The sequence below is a fragment of the Eptatretus burgeri genome, chromosome 15, assembly GCF_056783735.1.
Source record: "Eptatretus burgeri isolate ZD-2024b chromosome 15, Ebu_testis_v1, whole genome shotgun sequence".
Lineage (NCBI taxonomy): Eukaryota > Metazoa > Chordata > Myxini > Myxiniformes > Myxinidae > Eptatretus > Eptatretus burgeri.
In genome coordinates, this window is record NC_140975.1 from 67,496,870 (window position 1) to 67,520,982 (window position 24,113).

Sequence of the window (24,113 nt, forward strand, 5' to 3'; positions counted from 1 at the left end):
GGCCTTTCTGGAAGGTCGGAAGGGATCATCATCATCATGGACTATGGATCTGGCAACCACCGAAGGTACATTGATGTCACTAAACTAGCTGACATTCTTGAGAAGAAGCGGACTGCTATCACTGAAGCACTAATCGGCCTTCATGCCTTGACTGGTTGTGATTTCACATCGTGTTTCTACAGAAAGGGCAAAGTGAAGCCCTTCCAGCAGATGGAGTCAGATGCAGCTCATGTGATGGCATTGTGATCTCTAACAGCTGAGGAGGTAGACGTCCAAGCTGTTCCATCCTTTGTCTGCGTGCTGTATGGCTTCAAAACCTCTGACATAAATGAAGCCAGATACAAGGTGTTCATGCGAGTGGGTGGTGGTGACGAAAAGGAGCCCCTTGCCAGAATAAAGAAGATAAACTGTGCCTCTCTTCCCCCGTGCGCCAAGACACTTGGTAATCATATGAGAAGGGTGCACTATGTGGCAAGAATCTGAAAGAGAGCTGATCAGACAGATCCAACTGGTGGGGTGAGTCCGACAGACTATGGATGGAAGTTGTCTCAAAACTGCTTTGAACCAGACTGGTATCCAGGAAGTTCAGTTCCAGAGTCCCTCACAGGCCCACATGAGGATGATGAGGATGGTGTGGAAGATAATTCAGGAGATGAGGAAGAGTCAGATAATGCTTGGAGTGAGGACAGTGATGAGAGTGACGAAAGTGATAGAGAACACTTGTAATGCCAAGAGGACATCAAGTTAATTATGTAAACTACACATTTGCAAGTTTTCCACATATGGTTGTTCGGTAATGGCGTCGCTTAATGAGCGGGTGGGCGACACATTTACATGGTAAACTACACATTTCCCAGTAATAACACAGGTGTCAGGGTTATGATTGACCATAAAAATATCGGTAGACACCTTATTTGCGATATTATCACGCACAGTTTTTCAGATAGTGAGGTTTCGGTAATGGCGTCGCTAATTTAGTGGATGAACCATGCATTTACGTGGTAAACTATACATTTTCTAGCAATATGCATAGCATCAGGGTGATGATTGACCATGAAAACATAGGTATGGACACCTTATTCGTGATATTATCATGCATAGTTTGCTAGATATTGAGGAAATTAGGTTTTTTGGTAATGGCGTCACTAATTCAGTGATTTCAGGGGGAAAGCCACGGGTCAGACCCGGCAGCAATTCATTTTTGTGATGTCGGTGGATGACCCCATCAGCCCATGAGGTCAAACGTTCCGGCGCTTTTCACTTAAATAAACCTTCTGGGCTCCTGGACTAATTGGGTCCAAAACCTTGCGCACGAGATGTTGAGCTCAGTAATGATCTTTAAATGAGGATAACACTTAGAGCCACAATAACACTTATCCAAATGAAAACACCAAAGAATGTGGCAACGATGTTCAGCGCCAAGGCAGTTTTGGAATAAGACCTCGCTTCCGGAGTGTGTCGATTCGAAGTAACCTGAAGGTAAAAATAGCACGTTAGTGTCGAAAGTACACAGACTTGGAACTATCAGGGGCTTCATAGGATACTTGATGGTGGAGAGGGTGTTGGTGAGGGGGAGAGGGGGGGAAGAGGTGAAGAAGTGTCAGTGAACAAGCTCAATATACAAACGAAAAGCTGCTGCTGTTCAACAGACCTGAGGAAGAACGTGTGCTTGATGTGACATCGGAGAGGTATTGATTTGCCCTATCCATTGTTATTTCTATTGTGTGCAATTTGATACATAGTGTTGTGGTTATGGAAATTTACAAAACGCCATTCAGGTTCCCCGAAGATCAGTTATTTCGATAAGTATGTGTTTCAGGTTAGAATCCCCACCGATGTGTAAAGGTATTTGTTTGTGTGCCGGGCTGCGAATCTTTGATGTAGCCGTTATTCTTTTCTATCTTTTATATTAAAACAACAGCAACCATCATCTCCTACAAAAATGCCATCATCTTTAACAAACATCAAAACGCCATCATCTCCAAAAAACATCGCAACGCCATCATCTCCTACAAACATCGCAACGCCTCATCATCGACAAACAACGCCGCCATCTCCTCGAACAAACACCAACCGACAGTATGCACCACGGCTGTTCCGATTTGCATATGATCAAAACGTGGGTTTCCCCGACGCCAACTGGTGACGTCGGACTTGGGGGTTCCCAGCGAGGCTTGCCAGGGGTGAGAGGTCGGAGGTGAAAAATGGGCGGAGCCTGGCCTCTGGTGAGAGGTCAAAGAGCAGCTCGCTCCGGGCCGATATAAGAGCGGAACTTGAATGAGTTCGTGGGATATTCGTGGCATATCGGAGGAGGCAGATCTGGAGAGATATTCATCGCACCTCTGGAGGAAGCATATCAGCGGAAATTCATCGCTCTCAAGAGACGGGCAGTCACGGAGAAGAAAGGAGCGCCAGACGAGAGCTGAAGGTCGGAGAGCGGCCGGAGAGGAGCGCGCGCCAGAGGTGCTGCCAGCTGCGGCGGAGTCGAGCAGGCTGCGTCGTGGTCTGGGCGAACGGCCCTGTGACGGTCGAGCGACGTCGCTGAGGTAGTGAGCGGGCCCAAAGAGCATCAAGTCTGAAAGAGCAAAAGACCCGTTCACTCCTCCGAGCGCGTCGCCGACCGGCCAGGCCCGCCAAGAGGGTCCGCGACGAAGCCGGGCCACTGAGGGAGACCAAGCAGCTGTTCGCCAAGCTGCCCAAGCCACTCAAGCGACTGGCGCATTTGCGACGCGAGGACCGAACGGAGACACCAGGGGTCGCCGACCCCAAGACCTTCGAGTTGCCACAAGGGGCGGCAAGGTATCCTGCCCGGCCTCTCGTGAGCCTTCGGTCATCCAGGCTCCGAGTTGAAATAAAGGCTCACGAGCCCTGTTCTTTTCTGGGGGTTTGCATGAAAGTGTTCTGTGGCGCCTTGTCTTTATAAGTAGAATTGTGGTTTAGTGCGTGCCTGTACATAATAGACATCGGCTGTAGGCTTTTCTCATGTCTTGTCCCTTTTCCCCCATTGATTGCCTGTGTAATAATAAATGGCCCCATTGTTTGAATGTCAATGTGCTCGTTGCGTCATTTCTTCCCATTGACTTCCATGGCACGTTCGTGAAATTAGCCAGCTATTAAAGCCAAATAAAAGTGCTCATTTGGTCCGACGGAACTTGGCGATTAAAACTGCTCGGCATCGCACACGGAACGAGCGCGCTTAGCGGCTCGTTTCCATACAAGTCCCATCGAGGTATAAATTCTCGGCACGTCTGTCTGCGCGGATAATTAGGTATATCGAGATTCGGCGATTAACCCTGTACCGCCATCATGTCCGCCATCGCGGACAGAGTGTTGACAGTTTATGGTGCATTAAGGTACCCGTAGCAGGTTTCCGGAGTTGTCCGGAAGCTACGACTGAATTCCGGTTTTCAGCGGACGCGCGACTGCGGTTGGGCTGAGGCGGTCGTGCGTAGGCCATCCGAACCGGCTTATTCGTAACAATATATATATATATACAGATATATATATCTTTATATATATATATATTTATATATATATATATATATATATATATATATATATATATATATATATATATATATATATATATAAATATATATATATATATAAATATATATATATATATATATATATATAAATATATATATATATATATATATATATAAATATATATATATATACATATATTGTTACGGATTTCAGAATCTAGTCTGATGATTGCATCCGCACTTTTATCAGTGCGGTTATTAATCCGCATCAGTTATTTCCTTAAATGCATGTTCAGATTAGCCCCATCCCCATGTCTAATGGGATCTTAAATGTGATGCGTTGAGATGGGTAAAGGATAGATCCCCTCTCTTATGGGAAGCTTTTTTTTCTTAATGACAGACACGTTCACACACATTTCTTTCACGAGCTCTGCAGCCCGCCCTCATATTTCCTCAGCAATAATCTTTCACGAGCTCTGAAGCCCGCCCTTATATTTCCTCAGCAATAATATTTTACGAGCTCTGAAGCCTGCCCTTATATTTCCTCAGCAGCAATCTTCCGTGAGCTCCGACGCCCGCCTTTTTTGAGAGCACGCGTGTCGTCATGGTAACCGTACGCCAGTGGGGCGGGGTGAGCGTGGGGTGGGTTGGACCTGCAGAGACTCCCCGAATATATATAAAAAGACGTTCTGTGAGGAAAAGGCGAAAGAGGGACGTTCTGAAGCGAGAGAGACGTTCTGTGAGGAGATACGTTTTGAGAGAGGGAAAAGCGAAAGCGATACGTTCTAAAGAGAAAGAGATACGTTCTGAAGAAAAAAGAGATACGTTCTGAGATAATAAAAAAGCGTGAACGAAAGAGGTACGAGCAAGAAGTGGGTGTAGGCATGCAAAAGAGAAGAAGGAAGCTCGTGTGGTGCGCATGTGGGTGTGAACAAAGCCGCCAACAAGTGAGGCACGGGTCGTTCACCAACAAACACCAGGGTCGAAACCCGCGATGGACCATCTCGGTGTCCTCAAGACTTCGACTGGCGTTCAAGGCTGCCCCGCGAGAAGCTGTACAACAAAGCTGGTCCTGGCGACGTACGTGACGCACACGCACGCATTTCAAAACGTTTTCGCTTCACGGACGACTTTCTGGTGAGCGACGATTCTTTCCCCTCCCCCTTCCGTCCCCCTGAATGATCTGCTGGGTACCCTTGTCTGCGTTTAGCTGTAAGTAAGTCAACCCCCGATAATCATCTGCTCTTTGTCTGTTTCCTGGCATTTTGATTGATTTTGCTTTTAGATTCATTCTTTATTTACCTCAGCAAATAAAAGGTTCTTTTTGTTTATTTATTTTATTATTAATAAATTATTTGTCGATTTCCAACCTGTCCGTGTTTGTCCTTTCCTGCTATTGGTCTAGCATTGTCCGAACCGAGATAGACTGGGAGGTAATTACCACAGATTTGACCAAAAAATCGTCGGCACGCACCAGCGGTTAAAACGCTCGGCCGCCTAAATTAAAATCTTATCAGATAACATTGGTGCTTTGCCTGGGGTGTGCTCCCCGCTCAGGTAACCACGTGACCTCGAGTTAAACGGAATAATTAGACGGCGGACACTGGAACTCGTGGTTGACTGGGTGGCATTCATGGTTTTAAAACAACCCACCGTACCACAACATTAATTGTGAGCAGTGGCCCCAGGTCCGGCTCGACCGAGGACAACCGGGGATTAATCCCCCTGAATGACAAGCAGATGTCTCGGTACCCGCGGCTGCAACTATATATATATATATATATATATATATATATATATATATATATATATATATATATATATATATATATATTTATATATATATTTATATATTTATATATATATATATATATATTTATATATATATATATATATATTTATATATTTATATATATATATATATATTTATATATATTTATATATATATATATATATTTATATATTTATATATATATATATATTTATATATATATATATATATATATATATATATATATATTTATATTTATATATTTATTTATATATATATTCGAAGCATGTGGAGTGTGACGAGCACTCCGCTGATCCCCATTGGACACAGTCCACACCAAAGCGTCACCTCCAACAAAGAGGCCTCGGCCCAGTTACTTTGTCTAAGAGACAAAGATTACATTGTCATCATCAGTTAAACATCAAACAGAACCACCAATCCGGACTTCGGGCTTATTTGCCCTCATCAGGATGGTATACCGAAAAATATCTGCCCTATTCATTGTTATTAGCAGGAACAGACCTCCTTACTAAGCTCCCAAAACCGCTTCAAACTTGGGCCAGGTTCGCACAAGGTGCCACATCCATCATGATTGGTGGTGACATCCCACCAAAACTATTTCCCGGAATCGCTCCCCGCTCCGTGAAGTATAAGACCCATGGGTGAGAGTTAAGTATAAAAGGGGAGTGCACAAGTGCACCGAGTCTCTCTCATCTTCTTGTCCATCGCTGAGCTTTCTTTCAGAGTCTCTCCCTCTGGGTCATTGAATCTTGAATCTGCCTCAGAGCTCACACAATCCACACTCTTTTCCGTCCGGTGTCATTTTTATTTTTGTTTCCCTTTCATCCTTTCATTCGTTAATCTTTACTTTCCCTCTCGTCCTCACACCTCTTTCACCTTTACACTCATGCACCTTTCACCGCTCGCCAATGTACACTACCGGTCAAAAGTTTTAGAACACCCCCACTTTTCCAGTTTTTACTGAAATTTAAGCAGTTAAAGTCCTATCCAGTGAATAACCTGAAATGTTACAAAGCTAAGCGGTAACCTGCCAGAGGTTTTAAAAAAAAGTTTAGGTTACCAAAAACTGAAATATAATGTAAATTTCAGAGATGTTAAAAAAGACCCTTTTCAGGGAACAAGTAATGGGTTAGCAACTGCACCTGTTCTGCAGCAATGGAAGTAAATTAATCCTTGAAAGTTGATGCAAACAATTTCTACAGGTGTCCCAACTTTTGTTGATTAGATACAAACCCTCTTTCTGTATAAAAGCAGTGTTGGAACAGACTGTGTTGCTACACCCTCTGAAGCATTATTTGGACAATATTGCACTGCAGGAAGTAGTATATTGCTATCATAACATCACAGCTTGGTGAGAAAAAGACAATTAACAAAGGATGACAGACAGAGCATAAAAACCCTGAAAAGTGTCAGTCTTTCCTTTAGAGAAATTGCAAGGAGCGCCAAGGTGTCAGTGAATACAGTTTCCTACACCATCAAAAGGCACTTGGAAACTGGAGGAAACTCTGACAGGAAGGGGTCTGGCAGACCCAAATCGACAACACAATCAGAAGACAAGTTTCTTGGAGTCAACAGCTTGTGTGATAGGCGGCTCACAGGACAGCAGCTTCAAGCACAGCTTAACACTGGTCGAAGTAAGGAAGTGTCAGTTTCAACTGTGAAGAGAAGACCTCGAGCTGCAAGTTTGACAGGTCGAGTGGCAGTAAGAAAGCCATTGCTAAGATGGCAAAATAAGAAAAAGAGGCTTGCCTGGGCCATGAAGCACCGCCAGTGGGCTACTTAAAACGGGAAGAAGGTCTTATGGACCAGTGAATCAAAATTTGAAATCTTCGGTTCATCACGCAGGGTTTTTGTACGCCATCGAGTAGGTGAAGGGATGCTTCCTCAGTGTGTGACATCAACTGTCAAACATGGAGGAGGAAGCGTGATGATCTGGGGCTCTTTTGTTGAATCCAGAGTCGGTGACTTGCACAGAGTGACTCGCACCCTGAACCAAAATGGCTACCACAGCATTTTGCAGTGCCATGCAATGCCCTCAAGTCCACACCGAGTTGGTCAGGGGTTCATCCTACAGCAAGATAACGACCCAAAACATACCTCCAGCTATGTCAGTACTACATTAGAAGAAAAGAACAAGTCGGTAGGCTTCAAATCATAGAATGGCCAGCACAGTCTCCAGACTGAAACCCCATCGAGCTAGTTTGGGATGAACTGGACAGAAGGGTGAAAGCAAAGCAACCTGCAAGTGCAACACATTTGTGGGAACTTCTGCAACAGTGTTGGGAAGAACTTTCCGATCAATATTTGATTTCCATTGTCGAAATAATGCCATGAGTATGTTCGGCTGTTTTATCTGCAAAAGGTGGCTACTTTGATGAGTCAACAATTTAGATTAAATTTTGTTCAACAAAACGATTCCATGATTTATTTTTTTATCTGCAATTGTTTATTTTTTCTATGCTATAATTTCAGAGTATATTGACACATTAAACTGCATAAATTTCAGTAAAAACTGGAAAAATGGGGATGTTCTAAATCTTTTGACCTGTAGTGTAGCTCGCCGAGCATCCTGATTACTGCACTCCCACCATCTGGCTGCATCGTCAACCCACAACCCCAACCCCATTCCCACCAAAACCTTCATCACCCTTCATGTACCAAAGTTTGTTCATGGCATTACAAAATTCAGGGTCTAAGGGGGTCTGTGGAGGGGTTTGAGTGAATGTTGTTCCCGATCCAGGTGAGCTTCACGACAGGTGGTTCTATTTTTATTTTGCCTGTCTATCAACTTTTCCTGCCTGCTGTTGTGTAATTTTTACCTCTGTTCCCTTGTCCTGTTCATATGTCCTTACCTCACTGTCTGTATGTCGACATGTTAATTATCTATTTCTCCATTCTTTGGTTTCTTACCCCCATGGTCTGTTGAGAGTGTATTGATTATGTCGTTCAGCTCTTTCATGAGTGTTTATTTCAATATTATAAAGCAGATTTTGAGACATTTAAATATACTAGTACGTGCCTGTACATGCGTGGCCGTAGGTGCTAAAAAGTAAAAACTTTAAAACCGCTTGCCAGAAACAACTGCACAGGCCATTCCTTTGCTCTCGTGTGCCCGTACATGCGTGGCCGTACGTGCGTGACCGTACGTGCAAACCAAAAAAAAAACTTTCAAACAACCACACAGGCCGTTCCTTCGCTGTCGTAAACGACGACTGGATTGGGGCATTGTGTTAAAGAAAATCGAGAAAGAAAGAATACAGTAAGTCGATAAATCGAGAAAGAATACAGTAAGTCGTCACTATCCGGACGTCCGGAAGTTAAGTCCTCACTGTCTGGAAGTTCGCATATCGCAGTTACGATTATTCACAATTTAATTTTAATGGCCAATTATTCAATTAGCGCCAACGTATTTTGCCTTTTCGCAATGTCATCGCAAGGAAAAACACAAAGAGAAGAGAAGAGAAAAAAAGAAACCAAAAAAAAAAAAAACTTTCAAACAACTACATAGGCCGTTCCTTCGCTCTTGTAAAGCTCGACTGGATTTGGGCATTGTGTTTATCTGTAAATGCGCATAATAAATCGAGAAATTATTCGAATACACTAAGTCATCATTATCCGGAAGTCCGTATGTTGTAACCTGTAATGGGGAACGTGGCTGAGGTTCTCTTCCCCATCGGCCATGCCTACGCAGCAACGTGTCTTGTCATTGGTTGGTAAATAAATGGTCATAACTTGGGAAGCACTTGTCCGATTAATATCAAACCTTGAAAAGGCACATCCACAGGGCCCCAACAGTATACCTGGCAAGTTTCAATTAGATTGGGCCAGTGGTTGGCGAGAAACAGCGATCACAGACACACACACACACACACACGGCTGGAATTATAGATAGATATGAGAAATGAAACGGAAGACCAAGCAGGAACCCGAAGAAGTAAAGAGCAAAGATGGAGTCATCAGGAGGAACCTGCATAGATTTCGGATTTCAGCCGCTACTCCACTACCTTCAAACCCATCCAAGCGCAGCCAAGTGAGACTTACAGAAACATTTCTGCAAGAATTCACTTCTCCAGATAATTCGTTATCCAAAGATATTTTGATGTATACCAACTTCACCTTCAATGTTATTGTATGAATGGACGAAAAACTTATTCTTTCCTGGAGCCCCTGGCTATATACAATGATTCTGTTTAATCACAACAAACACTTCTGATGGTGAGAACTTACGAGATAGGAGAAAATGACGGCTGGAACTCCACACATGAAGTTGCAGCACAAGAGACTGAAAATGGACCATGCCATATAATCTTTGGGTTCCTCCATTTGAACAGGAAGGTGGTGTTGAGCAATGGGAACTGGTTGTTGTCTCACTGGGTTTTGTGCTTCAGGGAAAGGATAGCCCGCAGGTGGATGAGGCTGTGGATAAGCCATGGCTGGTGGAGGGGCTGTTGGAACACGCCCTGGATTAGGCCAGCAAGGTTCAGGCTGGAAGCCTGGAGGATGCATCGTCGGAGGATGCATCATCGGAGGATATCCCGTTGGTACAGGAGGACCGTAGTTGTAAGATGCCCATTGTTGACCACCATCATAATATCCTTGTTGTCCATAAACTGCTGGTGTATATGGAGGAGGTGCTTCATTTTCAGTGGAATGGTTGTTTTTCTGTTCGCTCATGGTTTCTGGCAGAATGAACCTGGAATGACATCAGAAAACATGTTCTTCATATGTATGTACAGTTTCATTAAAGCACAAATGTATTGATACAAAGGTTCAACTCAATCAGCATTGTTAGATCCCCCATCATCGTGCACGCAGGTCATGAATCCTTCATAGCTGAGAGTGAGGAAATGATCTGTCTGTGAAGATGTCCTTCAAATACATACTTTATAGATAAATATCAAAAGGAGAAGGTGAACAAGAAACAAGGGAGATCTTGAGGACTCACAGGATAGCGAAGGGTCGACAAAGCTGGGTTTAAGTCAACCTCCGTGAAGGCACAGGGTTAAAATCCAATGAAACGTCACAATAAGCTGCCGATGTTTGTGAGGTTTTGGTCCCTCCGTTCTCCTTCCTACTCCACCCTTCTTCCCTCCCCTCTCCTACCACAACCCACACCTGCTCTTTACTTCCCCCACAACTACTAAATTCCTTACCTCGTGTTTAAATGTGACATGTATTGATGTCATTGTACATTGTGAGTGGATTAGTGGTGAGAACAGGGATGAATGAACTGCCTCCTGAGTCTCATCTCGATTTACGTGTAAATAATCATGTAAACTGTTTGGGCTTTATGTGAAAAGTGAAAAAGTTACTTTTAATGTCAAGTCCTGTGTACCTCGTTTTGATGTGATTGTGAATTATTATTTGTTCGTTCATTGTGTTACACCTGTTTGAGTTTTTGGCTCAGGTACTGACTGCCCTTTCACCTCTTGTTTTGAACACGTCACCAGATGAGCAAAAGGTGTGTGTGGATACTTTTTGTGCCCTTCCCAGCCCGAAGGTGGATTGTGGAATGGGGAAGCTTTCTAAATACTGTACCATGGTGAGTTAAATAATATATGAAGGAAGATAATACATTGATGCAGTTAATGTGGTTCAACTGATTCACTGGCAGTGCTGGTAAACGGAGGTTAAACCATTCTTTGGGAAGTTGTGAGATCTTTTGAAGGAATCAAAGGTTTGAAAGCTGTGGTTGGTTGTGACGTGCATGTTGTTTGTTAGAGTTCAGCATGGTTGGGACACGTTTCCAGCAACGTCTCCTTTACACGCAGATTGTGATTCCAATGCGGAACCAAATGTAGAAGATCTAAAACCTTCATGAAGTTGTAACCCACACTGCTTTGCAACACTTCTCTGAACCTGTCCGTTGTGTCATGTGACCCTGTAAATGATCTGCAGTGCAAAGATAAAATACCTGGCAAACTGGTGGGTTATTAAACGATTGAAAGTGTTTCAAACAGCAAAGGCAAAAAAAAGAAGATCTCCACCACTGTCACTGTTATATGTAGTGTTGCGGTTGTGCAAAACCGCATGCCTCTAAGGCAATGGCACCCAACATACAGTGATCCCCAGGCAGTTATTTCGTTGATCTTCGTGCAGTCAGATCTTCCCCTCATGTCTCGTGGGTTAACGGGACGAGTTCGTTGTGTGGGTCTTATAGCTCGGTCTAATTATATCTCTATCTTCCATTCAATCCTGATTTCTATTTCAACCCTTTCCTTTTATCCATGATACAAATCAAATCAAACAAACAAACAAACACACATACGACATGAATAACAGCACCAAGCAGCCACCTGTGAAATAATCACAACATGAACAAACTCGTTGCCTGACACGTGAATTTCCAACAGCGTCTCACCTTACTCACCCTTTGCTCACCAAAAACTCACCACCTCAACCACCAACATCTCCTGCACATGGGAAAAATCATCCCATGCCTCCTCGCACCTCCGCATCGATACAATTCTCCACCGAACAGAGTGCTGCACAGCCAGGCCGCATGATGCGGGGACAAGCCAAACACGTTAACAATGCCAGCTGCATCTCACCGAGGATGCCCTGGGTGGGCACGCGGGACCGAAACGACCCTCGTCCAGTCACTAGAACACGGCAGGACGGGTGGCAAAGGATGGGGATCACGGGGCGGGGGGGGGAGTTTGGTGCTGGGCCATATCACAACGGATGTGCGCATGAGACCGCTTCTGGTCCCAGGAGCCTGGCAGTGCGGGGCTATGACCACCCTGACACAATACGGAAGCACGATTCGGATCACGGCGCGTCGCTTCGGGTCATCACCCACCCTTCACCCCGGGGCTTATAAAAGGCGGATCACAAAGCCGTCCGCCCTCTTTTACGCCTGCCTGCCTCGCCTTCGTCTTCGTCGGTTTACCTTGTTTCCTCCTTCATCTTCGTCGGTTTGCCTTGTCCCCTCCTTCGTCTCTCTGCTCTGCCCTCTCTTCACTGCTCCTCGTTGTCTGCCTGTCGCTTCAGCTACACTCGGGGTTCATGTGCAACAGACGTTCTTCTAGGACGAGTGCAGAGCACACGTTTCCACAAGCCCCGACAAAGTGATTAAACAGGAGACAACGCGCCGACTCTTGAGGTGGGATTGCTCAAGTGGAGCGTCCCACAGAGGTACACAGTACACTCACAGACCTATGCACAACTAGGCTAGGAATCTTTTACCTCGCACATCTTCTCTCCTCTCTTTCCACCCCTCTATCTCGTCCCCTTGGGACGCACAAAAGAGTATCCATTACAGATTCGCAATCACAGTTTCCTCCGGCACGACACTGCACCCCCCCCCCCATATTGCACCACACCACAACTCCCACTCCCACACCTTAGACACCAGTATTTCTCCCTCCCCCAAAGCGTACTGGGTTATGTTGGTCGTCCGACCGTGCCAGGTATTGCGATGCCGTTCGTCCTCATCTGTTCTCTTTCTTTCTGGCGACCTAATCTTCCTCGGGTTTGTGTGTGTGTGTGTGTGTGTGTGTGTGTGTGTGTGTGTGTGTGTGTGTGTGTGTGTGTGTGTGTGTGTGTGTGTGTGTGTGTGTGTGTGTGTGTGTGTGTGTGTGTGTGTGTGTGTGTGTGTGTGTGCGTGTGTGTGATGGCGCCTGTCGTAGCATAAGTTAAGATTGTAGAAGTTCTAATGGGATAAATCTGCTCTGTGGCTGCTTTTGGAAATTGTTTGCCTTTTGTCGCACCCCTCTAATTCCTTGCTATCCTCTGCTGTACATACCCATAAACTTCATTCACTGTGCTACAGATTCAAAAGTCTGTCTCTCTCTCTCTCTCTCTCTCTCTCTCTCTCTCTCTCTCTCTCTCTCTCTCTCTCTCTCTCTCTCCTCTCTCTCCTCTCTCTCCTCTCTCTCCTCTCTCTCCTCTCTCTCCTCTCTCTCCTCTCTCTCCTCTCTCTCCTCTCTCTCCTCTCTCTCTCTCTCTCCTCTCTCTCCTCTCTCTCCTCTCTCTCCTCTCTCTCCTCTCTCTCCTCTCTCTCCTCTCTCTCCTCTCTCTCCTCTCTCTCCTCTCTCTCCTCTCTCTCCTCTCTCTCCTCTCTCTCCTCTCTCTCCTCTCTCTCCTCTCTCTCCTCTCTCTCCTCTCTCTCCTCTCTCTCCTCTCTCTCCTCTCTCTCCTCTCTCTCCTCTCTCTCCTCTCTCTCCTGTCTCTCCTGTCTCTCCTGTCTCTCCTGTCTCTCCTGTCTCTCCTGTCTCTCCTGTCTCTCTCTCGTTCTCTGTCTCTCCTGTCTCTCTCTCGTTCTCTGTCTCTCCTGTCTCTCTGTCTCTCTGTCTCTCTCTCGTTCTCTGTCTCTCCTGTCTCTCTGTCTCTCTGTGTCTCTCTGTCTCTCTCTCGTTCTCTGTCTCTCTGTCTCTCTGTCTCTCTGTCTCTCTCTCGTTCTCTGTCTCTCTGTCTCTCTGTCTCTCTCTCGTTCTCTGTCTCTCTGTCTCTCTGTCTCTCTCTCGTTCTCTGTCTCTCTGTCTCTCTGTCTCTCTCTCGTTCTCTCTCTCGTTCTCTGTCTCTCTGTCTCTCTGTCTCTCTCTCGTTCTCTGTCTCTCTGTCTCTCTGTCTCTCTCTCGTTCTCTGTCTCTCTGTCTCTCTGTCTCTCTGTCTCTCTGTCTCTCTCTCGTTCTCTGTCTCTCTCTCTCTCTGTTTCTCTGTCTCTCTGTCTCTCTGTCTCTCTCTCGTTCTCTGTCTCTCTCTCTCTCTCTCGTTCTCTGTCTCTCTCTCTCTCTCTCGTTCTCTGTCTCTCTCTCTCTCTCTCGTTCTCTGTCTCTCTCTCTCTCTCTCTCTCTCGTTCTCTGTCTCTCTCTCTCTCTCTCTCTCTCGTTCTCTGTCTCTCTCTCTCTCTCTCTCTCTCTCGTTCTCTGTCTCTCTCTCTCTCTCTCTCTCGTTCTCTGTCTCTCTCTCTCTCTCTCTCTCGTTCTCTGTCTCTCTCTCTCTCTCTCTCTCTCTCTCGTTCTCTGTCTCTCTCTCTCTCTCTCGTTCTCTGTCTCTCTCTCTCTCTCTCGTTCTCTGTCTCTCTCTCTCTCTCGTTCTCTGTCTCTCTCTCTCTCGTTCTCTGTCTCTCTCTCTCTCGTTCTCTGTCTCTCTCTCTCTCGTTCTCTGTCTCTGCCTCTGTCTCTCCTGGACTTGCGTTTGGTAGTGGGACTTGAAGGTGGGGGTGGGGGGGTTCAACTTACATTTGGGAGGGGGACTTGAGGGGAAGTGGGTGGAAATTGTCCCGTCTGCTGGCATTAGTACAGGATTGAACGACGTGGGGTACATTAAAACAGCACATTCAAACAGGACAGCACACCACCCATCACTTTCAAACAGCACGTCCCATTTTCAAAGAGATTATAACATGGACTTCCCTTGGGGTATGCAACTCGACCTGTGGCTGCCACTCTGTTTACCCACTCTGGAACTGGATCTCTGAGGGGGTCACACAACACCTGGAGTGCCAAATAACAGGCAAACCCCTCAAAAGCGGCCCCACCACCAAGACTATGCCCAACCCCACAGTCCAAACCCCGAAACCCAGTTCAGGCCAGTAGACCCTAGAGCCCATCACACCCCAGCTGCAATGCTTATAAATGCCTGAAGACACCAGTGTTTTGTGCCTTTATTTAATTTCAGCACACTTTTTACAACCGAAATGCAATAATAATTCCTTTGCAAAATGCAAAGGAATGCCAGGCTTTGCGCTGCATGACACCATGGGGTGCAGCACAGGCAGGTGGGGCCTGAACTATGTACGTCGATCGATGTAGTTTTTAGCTCGCCTGTTCGAATAACAGAGAGCTATAGCGATACCCCCGGCGTGAGCGTCAGCGTGAGTGTGAAAATGTTAAAGTTTTTGGTGCAAGTTATTTCCTTTCTAATGTTTTTATCTACCACACTATTTTTTACTGATTACAATATACAAATACATACTGTATATTGCTTTAAAATTATTTGGATCAGACTTCAGTGCAATGCTTTATAAAAAATATTATTGGACGTCTTAAAAACGATAAGTGTATAAACAGGCGAGCATTGGGTGGCTTTGACACCAACTCTCTGGTTAAACAATATGGCTGTGGAATCACGTGACCGATGATGTCATCAAATTAATTTTCCTTTGACCATTTTATCCCTAGATGACCCTCAAATGATCGGATGTAGCGTTCCACATATGAAATTATGACGTCACAACAAAGGCACCTATGACGTCATGAAAAAAATCACACATTCCCCATGACGCATACTTGCAATGTGCCAAGTTTCAATGTTATCCTTGGTGTGGTTTCAGAGATACAGAGGTCCAACGTTTTTCCAATATGGCTGCCACACCACGTGACCTATGTCGTCATAATTATCATTAAAACATGCTACATGAGTATTCGCAGGAATGGTGAAAATTTCGTCTCAATCCACCAAGTGGTTGCGGAGAAAAAAACACAAAGTTCTGTGCAGACAAACAAACAAATGAAAAATCGTGGTTATAGTGGGGCAGATTAAGTCAGTATCCCACAATAATCTTTCAGTTGATGGTACAAGCTCCAAATTTGGTATACTTGTGCTCCAGGACCCATTCTCTCGGAAAAGTACATTACCCACGTTGAAAAACAAAATGGCCGCCATTTTTCAAGATGGCCATCTCATAAAATAGGAAAAAGGGTTTTCAGTGCTAAACGTCTATAAATAGGAACATGCTATTGATCCAAATGTTAAATTGATTGTATTTTGACTGGAGAAATATATTTTGGCACTAATATTCAAAAATGGTTACCAGTTTTCAAGATGGCAGCAATTGCATGACTTAAAATCAGTACTTTTGTAGCTGTCTTACAAAATTATCACAAATATTGCTGGGCAACATCTGTGATCATGTTTTAAGGTGATGCGGTCAAGCTCTATTACATTATGTGAATAAGAGTGATGTTAAAGCACAACCAGGGCACACTGGTGACATCACTGCTGTGAGATTCAGCATGGAGTTCAGTGTCAGCTTAGAGTGTATTACTTGTAGCTGGAGTTTACAAACCTAAACTGTAGTTTGTAGTATATTTGAGTGTCCCAAATGCTATCTAATAAGCCCCTGTATATATTTCAGCTAGAAGTATCGCTAGTTGTAGTATGACACTATTAGATTGCCACGCCTGAATTGACAGGATGTGCCAGCACGGGAGAGCCGAGCCAAGGGTAACGGGGCTTCAGTTACCCGGAAGGTGTACAGATCGCACGGGACTTAAATGGCACTGGATGAACGATCGGGCTAGGTGTCGGGCATTTGTATGTATGAACCTAGTTGTATCCCATATTTCAATGTGCTTATGTATTTTGTACGGATAGGTGGTAAAAGTGTGGAGCTGTTGAACAGCTCCCAAGATGAAAGCAGCCATTTTAACAGGATTACCTTTTCTTAAAATTGAATGTAGCATTTAATTGAGGAAGCCAAAGCATTTAAGATGCTCTCAGTAAGCTACCATTTTTGACTGTTGGTAATCAAAGCCAGTCGGCTATATATATATATATATATATATATATATATATATATATATATATATATATATATATATATATATATATATATATATCTCTCTCTCTCTCTCTCTCTCTCTCTCTCTCTCTCTCTCTCTCTCTCTCTCTCTCTCTCTCTCTCTCTGTCTGTGTCTGTGTCTGTGTCTGTGTCTGTGTCTGTGTCTGTGTCTGTGTCTGTGTCTGTGTCTGTGTCTGTGTCTGTGTCTGTGTCTGTGTCTGTGTCTGTGTCTCTTTCTCTCTCTCTCTCTCTCTCTCTCTCTCTCTCTCTCTCTCTCTCTCTCTCTCTCTCTCTCTTTCTCTCTCTCTCTCTCTCTCTCTCTCTCTCTCTCTCTCTGTCTCTGTCTCTGTCTCTGTCTCTGTCTCTCTCTCTGTCTCTGTCTCTGTCTCTGTCTCTGTCTCTGTCTCTGTCTCTGTCTCTTTGTCGTGCAGCTGAACATCTGGCTTTCTTGTTGGCCCTTGTAACAACATTCTTTGAGCCTTGGGCTCAGAGAAGCCCAATTATAAATCAGCACTGTTTTGGTATAGTTCAAAGGGGAACATCTTGTAGCAGAATGAGACGATAATATATATTGTGATAAAGATCTGCCTGATCAATAACAGATCTTCTTGCTTGTGAAAAGATAAATGCTTTGTCAGGCCAGGAGAGAATATTTGCTGGGGTGTTGTTACTTTCAAAGAAACCAGATGAGCAGGAAAAGTATATATAAAGTAAACCAAACTGCTTGCGGGCGAGAGAGTTTTGACTGAGCTGGTATACTGTAGGTATTCTGTGCCTTTCTACTCTTGTGTGTACACTTTTGATGCGCATTAAACGCTCTTCTCTACGACGATTGGTGTAGTCATTGCTTGATTGCAGACCCTGATCTCGACATTTTGGCGTAGTTGGCAAGGGGGTAAAAACAGAGCAAAAGAGGGGAACTTCTTGCTTGGTGAGACAAAAAGAGGACAGCAGCCGGCCGGCTTAAAGATAAGGTAAGAACTGCCTCTTTTCTCGCACCGGGACATACAGGTTCGCTGCTCTTTGTGATCTGTACTTATCTTAAAAGAACGAGAAAAGAGGGAGCTTTGTGCGCATCAAAAAGAAGGGTACCCCGGGGGGTTAAGTGTTCGCAGGGGGGGGGGTTGCAGGTGATGCTTACAGGCTCATCTCAGAAATCCCTGGAGAACAGTGTCTAAAGGGGAGATTGTAAGGTATAAGCCTGGGAGGGTAATCTGAGAAATCTCCAAGAGACAAGGTATTTCTGTGGGAGATTGAGGACGTGGAAGGTGTGCAAGGGAGTGTGAGGGTTCGTGGAAAGGTGTGAAAGACACTCAACCCAACCCGAGACCACCCCAGGGAAAACACTGACCAGTCCAAGAATACTCTAGAAATGATTCAGGGAAAGTGGGAAAATAAAGCTGTAACGGAAATTATGGACCAAGGTAATGTGATCAATTAGAATCATGCTATGAATGAATATAAAAGTACCCATATGCATTCCTAGAATAACATTTGTTAAGATATGCATTTGTGAATAAGCCCGAACCAAACTTGAAGCTTGTAAGATGTGTAGGGAAGAAGCATGACAAATAAATAATGTTGGAAAAACAAAAAAGAAAACTTGTAAGTGTTAAGATTAAAAGAATAAGTTGAGAAAACAACTTGCCCCACCCGTGCAACTGCAGTACACAGAGCAGGGAAATCAAGAGAGAATACCAGGTAACCCATCTGAGGGTTTCCTTAATCCGTCGAGGTTGTGTCCAAACCTGGAAGGTACGGGGTCGCTGGCCACGACTTTTGCCTTCCCGGTGAGGAGGTGGCGGAAAAACGCAGGCGGAAGGGAAGGTTACAGTGCAGCCAACTCAAAATCGGTAAAATATCCATTAAAAGAACAGGAATTGAGATTAGTTCTGATGTGATAATAATTGGAAATTTAAAGCGAAGTTCTGAAAGAACAGCGGACGAAGCTTGGCTGCTCGTGAAAACGATGTGTGGAAATGGAAGGTAGGAGGGAATGATAACCCACAGAGGGAAGGATGCCCCATTGTGGGAATGATAACCCACAGAGGGAAGGATGCCCCATTGTGAAGTGGAGGAATGTGTGCGCCTTGCCTGAAGGGTAAAGGTGGGGGTCGTGTTCCTCTTTGAGAGTTTTTTTTTTAACGACTCAAAAACGAGTCAACGGGAAAATTTGTGTCAGATGTGCCGAATAGAGCCTTGATTGTGATCTCCAAGTCCAGGAGTCCATACAACACGAATTAAATTGGGAATTATTTAATCGCGGTTGGAAATAAATTAAAGGTAATTTTATATAGAGTCAAATAGTTCTGAAATGTGTTTAAATTGATTTGTATACGTTTTGATGTGTGGGTCGAACGTACGTACGCAGTTTGTTGTGGATGTGGAGATGGGGAGAGACGCGGGACAAAGGTACGAAGGAAGGAGGGATAGGATAAAAGGTGGGGGCGAGCTGTGTCGAAGTGCACATGCTGTGCCCAGAGGCGTGCTGTGTCTTCACTCGTCGGTGAATGAAACAATGACATCCAAGAACCAGGACAAAGACATTAGGCAAGCTGCAGAAATGCTTTTCGGGGAAATGACTAGTGGTCTTTGAACACGCGTCCATTGCGGACCTTGTCACGGAGCATTAATCCTCTGCCTGGCGCGATCAAGTTTTTTTTTGTATGAAAGCGGACAGAGGAGCATGTTCGTTGTCTTTATATGAGCCTCGATCTGTCAGGATAAATTATTTGGATTAAAATTGACCATAAAAGCGGTTATCGTGCTCAATGTGTTGGTGCCCTGCTGTGAAGTGCGGGCTGTGCGCGATCTTTGCTTGGGAGAGTCGGGCTGCGTGAAGTTTGCCTGAATACGGGGAGAAGCTTTGGAAAAGAAATATTTTTTTTAACCGAGTGAGGCAGGAAAATTATCAACACGGTTGGTTGCATCATTATTGTGAGGAGCTCGGTTTTACAATCAATTGTGGTTGGCATCTGTGGTTGAATGTACGAAGTAAGCCGTGTGTGAAGCCCTCGAAGGAGGGAGGGCTGTACGGTGTGCGAGATGGAGCACGAAGCACGAGTGTGGTCAACATCTGGGCCGCATTGAAATCGGCCGTGCCGAGGATGCTGTGTAAATTTTCGAAGCAGTTCATCCTGGCCTTGTAAGTTTGCAAGTACACGTGTGCAAATGGACAAGACCATTGTGTGCTGGACCCTGAGTAAATTCCACAATGTGCCAACCCCCTACAGCCCCCTGCACCTCCGAAGAGTCTGGAGGTATGGACGCTGCCCTTTGAGCTGTGCAGCCTCGGTTCAAATCTCAACGCAGCTCTAAACTGCCATCCTGGTGTTTCACATGCACTGCAAAGTTTGCTAACATCGGTTCGTGAACATTAAAGATCCCACGATGCTTTTTGCGAAGAGTTGGCAAGTTATTGCAGGCACCCTGAACATTAAGCTACAAAACTGCTGCTCGAACGTGCAGGGGCACAGCTGCTGTCAGGATGGGCATGGGTCGGGACTCGAGTCGTCAGTTGTGTGCAGTACGTGGCGACAGATTAGTATCAATTGTCACAAGGACGTGTTAGTGCAAATGATGCAGTGTCCCTCCACCAATACACACATCGGAATAAATAATCTCACCGACCTGGGTGGAATGACAGGCTGAGTCAACCTCAGGAACCAGGGATACTGAGAGTCAGGAGTCGCCAAGAGCCACAAACAATAGACAGTGTGCTCTGACGGTTTGAAAGAGGAAATGCAAATCGTGTAAGTGAGGTGCGGAGTGTGTGTTGGGATTTACTTTAGGCTCATGTAAAAGATAATTGAGAATTTGGCAGATTTTAAAAAACAATTACCATGACATGTTTGGATGAAGAATGAGTTAAAATCGCAACTGTGGCTGTGGGCATAATTACATACGTAACTCAGCCGGGAACAGAGGAAAATATTTTATTTTATTTTATTTTGGGCAGCACCAAATGCTTTGCAGAAGTGTGGTCCAAATGGATGAATGGATGATATCTGATTAGGCAGTGTTGGTTGACTCACTGTTTGAGTAAAATGTGGTAATCGAAAGATGTCCGATACTGGACATAACTGTCAGGGTATGTAGTGTACACTGAGAATAACATCTTGGAAAGTGATTCGGTGCTAATTGCGGTATGCAATCTAGCCGAGGGTGAAAGCATATTCCTGATACGTGTATACTGTACAGATGGCACAATGTAGGGGAACTGTGGAAATAAGAGGATATTTAATGTCGCAAAGTAGGCTAGTCAAGAATAGTTAAATCGATAGTAATATATTGAGCACATATGAAGAAAAAAACTACAACAACGACATCCTCCCTGGCTACCTTCCACCATTGGCCTTTCCGATGAGCATACGTGCCGAGCGCCTGTGGGGGAGTTATTTGGCAACCAACGCTACCTAACTACCTGGTGCTTGCAGCGGTATCGAGTTGCAGGTTCAAGTACCATCGAGCCGGATTGTCAAGGATTGCACGAGGCAGGAAGGTCCAAGGAAGCTTCTCACCTCCAGCTCACCTTCCCTCCGAGGGGGGAGTATCAATGAAGACTCAACGGGGTCCCTTTTGGGGGGGGTGTGTCTGGTGGGGGCCAGTCCTTAAGCAGCACCTGTATGGGTGCTTGTGTATAAATTTCCATTTATTTTATATTCTAATGACTCTGCCCTTATGTGCTTCTTATGGGGTTCATGATATGGTGCCCAGGGAGCCACTGGGTTGTCTGGACCGCCTGGAGAAGCGGGAGGCAGTGGAACTGTTGGTGGTTCAGGTCCTATCGGACCTCCGGGCCCAAGTGGTCATGATGGCATGATTGGCCCTCATGGTGATGGGAGTAGGCCAGGAGCACCTGGTAAACATGGATGGCAATGCTGGAGACAGGGGTCTGCAAGGGGAGTCTGCAACACCAGGACGCCAACGGGCGATTGGGATAATTACACCATCAGGATCGTCTGGGTCAGCGGATGAGCAAATGGTGGGTGCAGGTGAGCACATGCATCTGTGGTGAAGGTAGTGGTGTGAACCCATGGGTCGGTTCGGACAGGCAGAATTCACATCTTTGTTTACGTTGAGATCTGAATTTGTTGTCTTCTGACGTCAGCATCGGTTGGTATTTTAAAAACGCGTTTTTCATATCATAGTAGCCACCGTACCTGGAAAGGCTCTCTGTGCATTGTATTGTCATAATGGTAGACCGTGGGGCTATGTGCGCTCTCTGATGACGACCAACTTATGAATGGGAAAGAAGGGTACGGTCGGTGGAACTGACTCTACTGCTCCCTCTAGCAGTCGTGCTTGCTGCTGATACCCAGCCCCTACAACAAAGTGGTTACCCAAAAGGTTTTGATCGTTTTGGCTCATAAAAAATGAGCTGCACGAACAAAAGGGGGATGATGTAGAAGGAGGTGCTGAGAATATGGTACACTCAAGAACTTGCAGAGGTGGGAGAAAATCGAAAATTTGTAAAATCGAAAGTTTTGGAAGAAGCTATGTGTTATCAAATGTTTGTGGTGTGTGCTGCCTTTGGGCTGTTGGGTGCATCACTGGTTGGAGCATGACTGTGCTGCTGATGCGGTGTCCCTATTACCAGTGTACTGATGTTCATTTTTTTTTTTGCCAGTCTTAAAGGAGTGACAGGCTGAGTTAGCCCTCTGGGGTTCATTTAGTGGTAAATGAAAGTTGAGCTCAGGGCTCTGGGATCCTGGTCACCAATTTAAGGGCACGGCCAAACAGTACATATAATTATTGGTAGAATGTCTGTAAAATATATGGACATGTATAAATGAATATTAACTCTTGTGATGCGAATAAATATTGTGAAAGAGTTTGACAACAGAGTGTTCGAATGGAGGAACGTCCTAAAGATGCAGTGGACTGGACTTTTTCAGATATTATTGGTTACCCAAGGAGCTGTCAAGAAAAGGTAAGCCAATCATGGATTCACGCATCTCATTGCAAAAGGATACAGGAAATCGAAAAGAGAAAGAAATGTTACTGGAGGTTTATGACAGATGTGGCAGTGTTTGATTAGCATGTGTATAATCGTGTTAATATGGACAATAACAGATAGTGAGGACATTTTGGGAATGTCATAGAGATCAGAATGTTTGGTAGGTCAATGGTAGGGGAAACAAGGAATGGGTTGTGACAGGGTGCACAGGGAAGAAAAAAGGTAAACATTGGGATCAATTGCATTAGGAAGGCGTATATGGGAAAACACGGATTACCCTTGTTTGCAGTTCCACTCCAGGGGGAGAACATGTGTGGGTACATAGTCCGTAGACAAGATAGACGTTTTAACTAAAGTAGAAAAGGCATCAGTGGAAGGTAGAATAATAGAAATAAAAAGTAATTGGGAGAAGGGGGGTTATAATTGCACGAACTATGAGCATTGGTATTACCCTAAGTACAGAACTATTAAGCAAAAGGCTGTGGGACAGGGCCCGGCAAGAGCAATAAAAGTAACGAATTATGATGGATTGAAGAAGGGGGAGGGATTAGAAAAGTACCCCCCACATTTTCAGCTCATGCACAAACAAATTGGATTGATTTGTCTAGTTAGAGGATAAGGGGGGGGGACCCCATTTAGGAGAATCAACATGCCAGTACTATGCTAGACATGGGGATGAAATGGTGACCATAAAAGGGCGAATTAATGGAACAACCATACCTGTAAAAATCGAAGTAAATAACCTGCTTGAACCTCAGGCACCCCAAAATGGTACATATTTTGTGTGTGGGTATAAGGCATACTCATGGCTACCAGTGGGATGGAGGGGATCATGTTTTTTGGGATTTATACTACCCAGGATTCGAATCACTGACCAATCACCCTTTGTACCACAGGTCAGATCGAAAAGAGCCATTTCAGAAGTTGAGAGGTTTTTCATGATTGCATTCCCCTTTTATGGAGCAGGCAAAAGTGCAAGGGAAATTATCAATTTGGCAGCATCTTTGGAAAAGCTTGCTAATACCACCAGCGAAGGATTTCACAAAACGAGTGCCGAGCTGGTAGCTATACGGACAACCGTGATGCAAAACCGCATCGCTCTGGATATGCTTTTAGCAGAAAAAGGAGGGACGTGTGCGGTTATAGGTGTGGAATGCTGCACATACATTCCAGATAATTCAGAAGAAATTGATAATTTGGCTGAAAAAATTAAAGCTGAAGGTGCAAAATATCATGATTTTAACAAGGGATGGTCAATGGGATCTTGGTTGAAGGGAATATTGGGGAGTTGGGGAGCCTGGATAATCCATTGGTTGTTAAAAGGCTCATGATCTTCATAGCAGTGATTGTTGTCATCACTTGTAT

The 24,113-nt window shown here is 44.8% G+C and overlaps 1 protein-coding gene and 1 long non-coding RNA gene across 2 annotated transcripts; one reads left to right on the forward strand and one right to left on the reverse strand.

The window, feature by feature from the left end:
* Window positions 1-1,236: 1,236 nt before the first annotated feature.
* On the reverse strand, window positions 1,237-10,363 carry LOC147012405 (uncharacterized). The gene is made up of 3 exons (XM_085856517.1): window positions 10,226-10,363; window positions 9,508-9,973; window positions 1,237-1,473 (listed from the first exon to the last, which is right to left on the reverse strand). The coding sequence occupies exons 2-3, from the start codon at window positions 9,952-9,954 to the stop codon at window positions 1,339-1,341; spliced, it is 582 nt and encodes a 193-aa protein (XP_085712643.1). The 5' UTR covers window positions 9,955-9,973; window positions 10,226-10,363; the 3' UTR covers window positions 1,237-1,338.
* A 10-nt stretch (window positions 10,364-10,373) lies between these two features.
* Window positions 10,374-23,735, forward strand: LOC147012406 (uncharacterized). Its single transcript, XR_015051600.1, has 2 exons — window positions 10,374-10,822; window positions 22,687-23,735. It is a non-coding gene; the product is annotated as an uncharacterized LOC147012406 (long non-coding RNA).
* The last annotated feature ends 378 nt before the right edge of the window (window positions 23,736-24,113 follow it).

What these genes read in the sequence shown, in the direction of transcription:
- LOC147012405 (XM_085856517.1), bottom strand. Translation starts at nt 9,954, where the DNA reads ATGAGCGAACAGAAAAACAACCATTCCACTGAAAATGAAGCACCTCCT. An exon ending in CCGTCATTTTCTCCTATCTC is followed by an intron (nt 1,474 to 9,507) that starts GTAAGTTCTCAC and finishes TTTTACCTTCAG; the next exon opens with GTTACTTCGAATCGACACAC.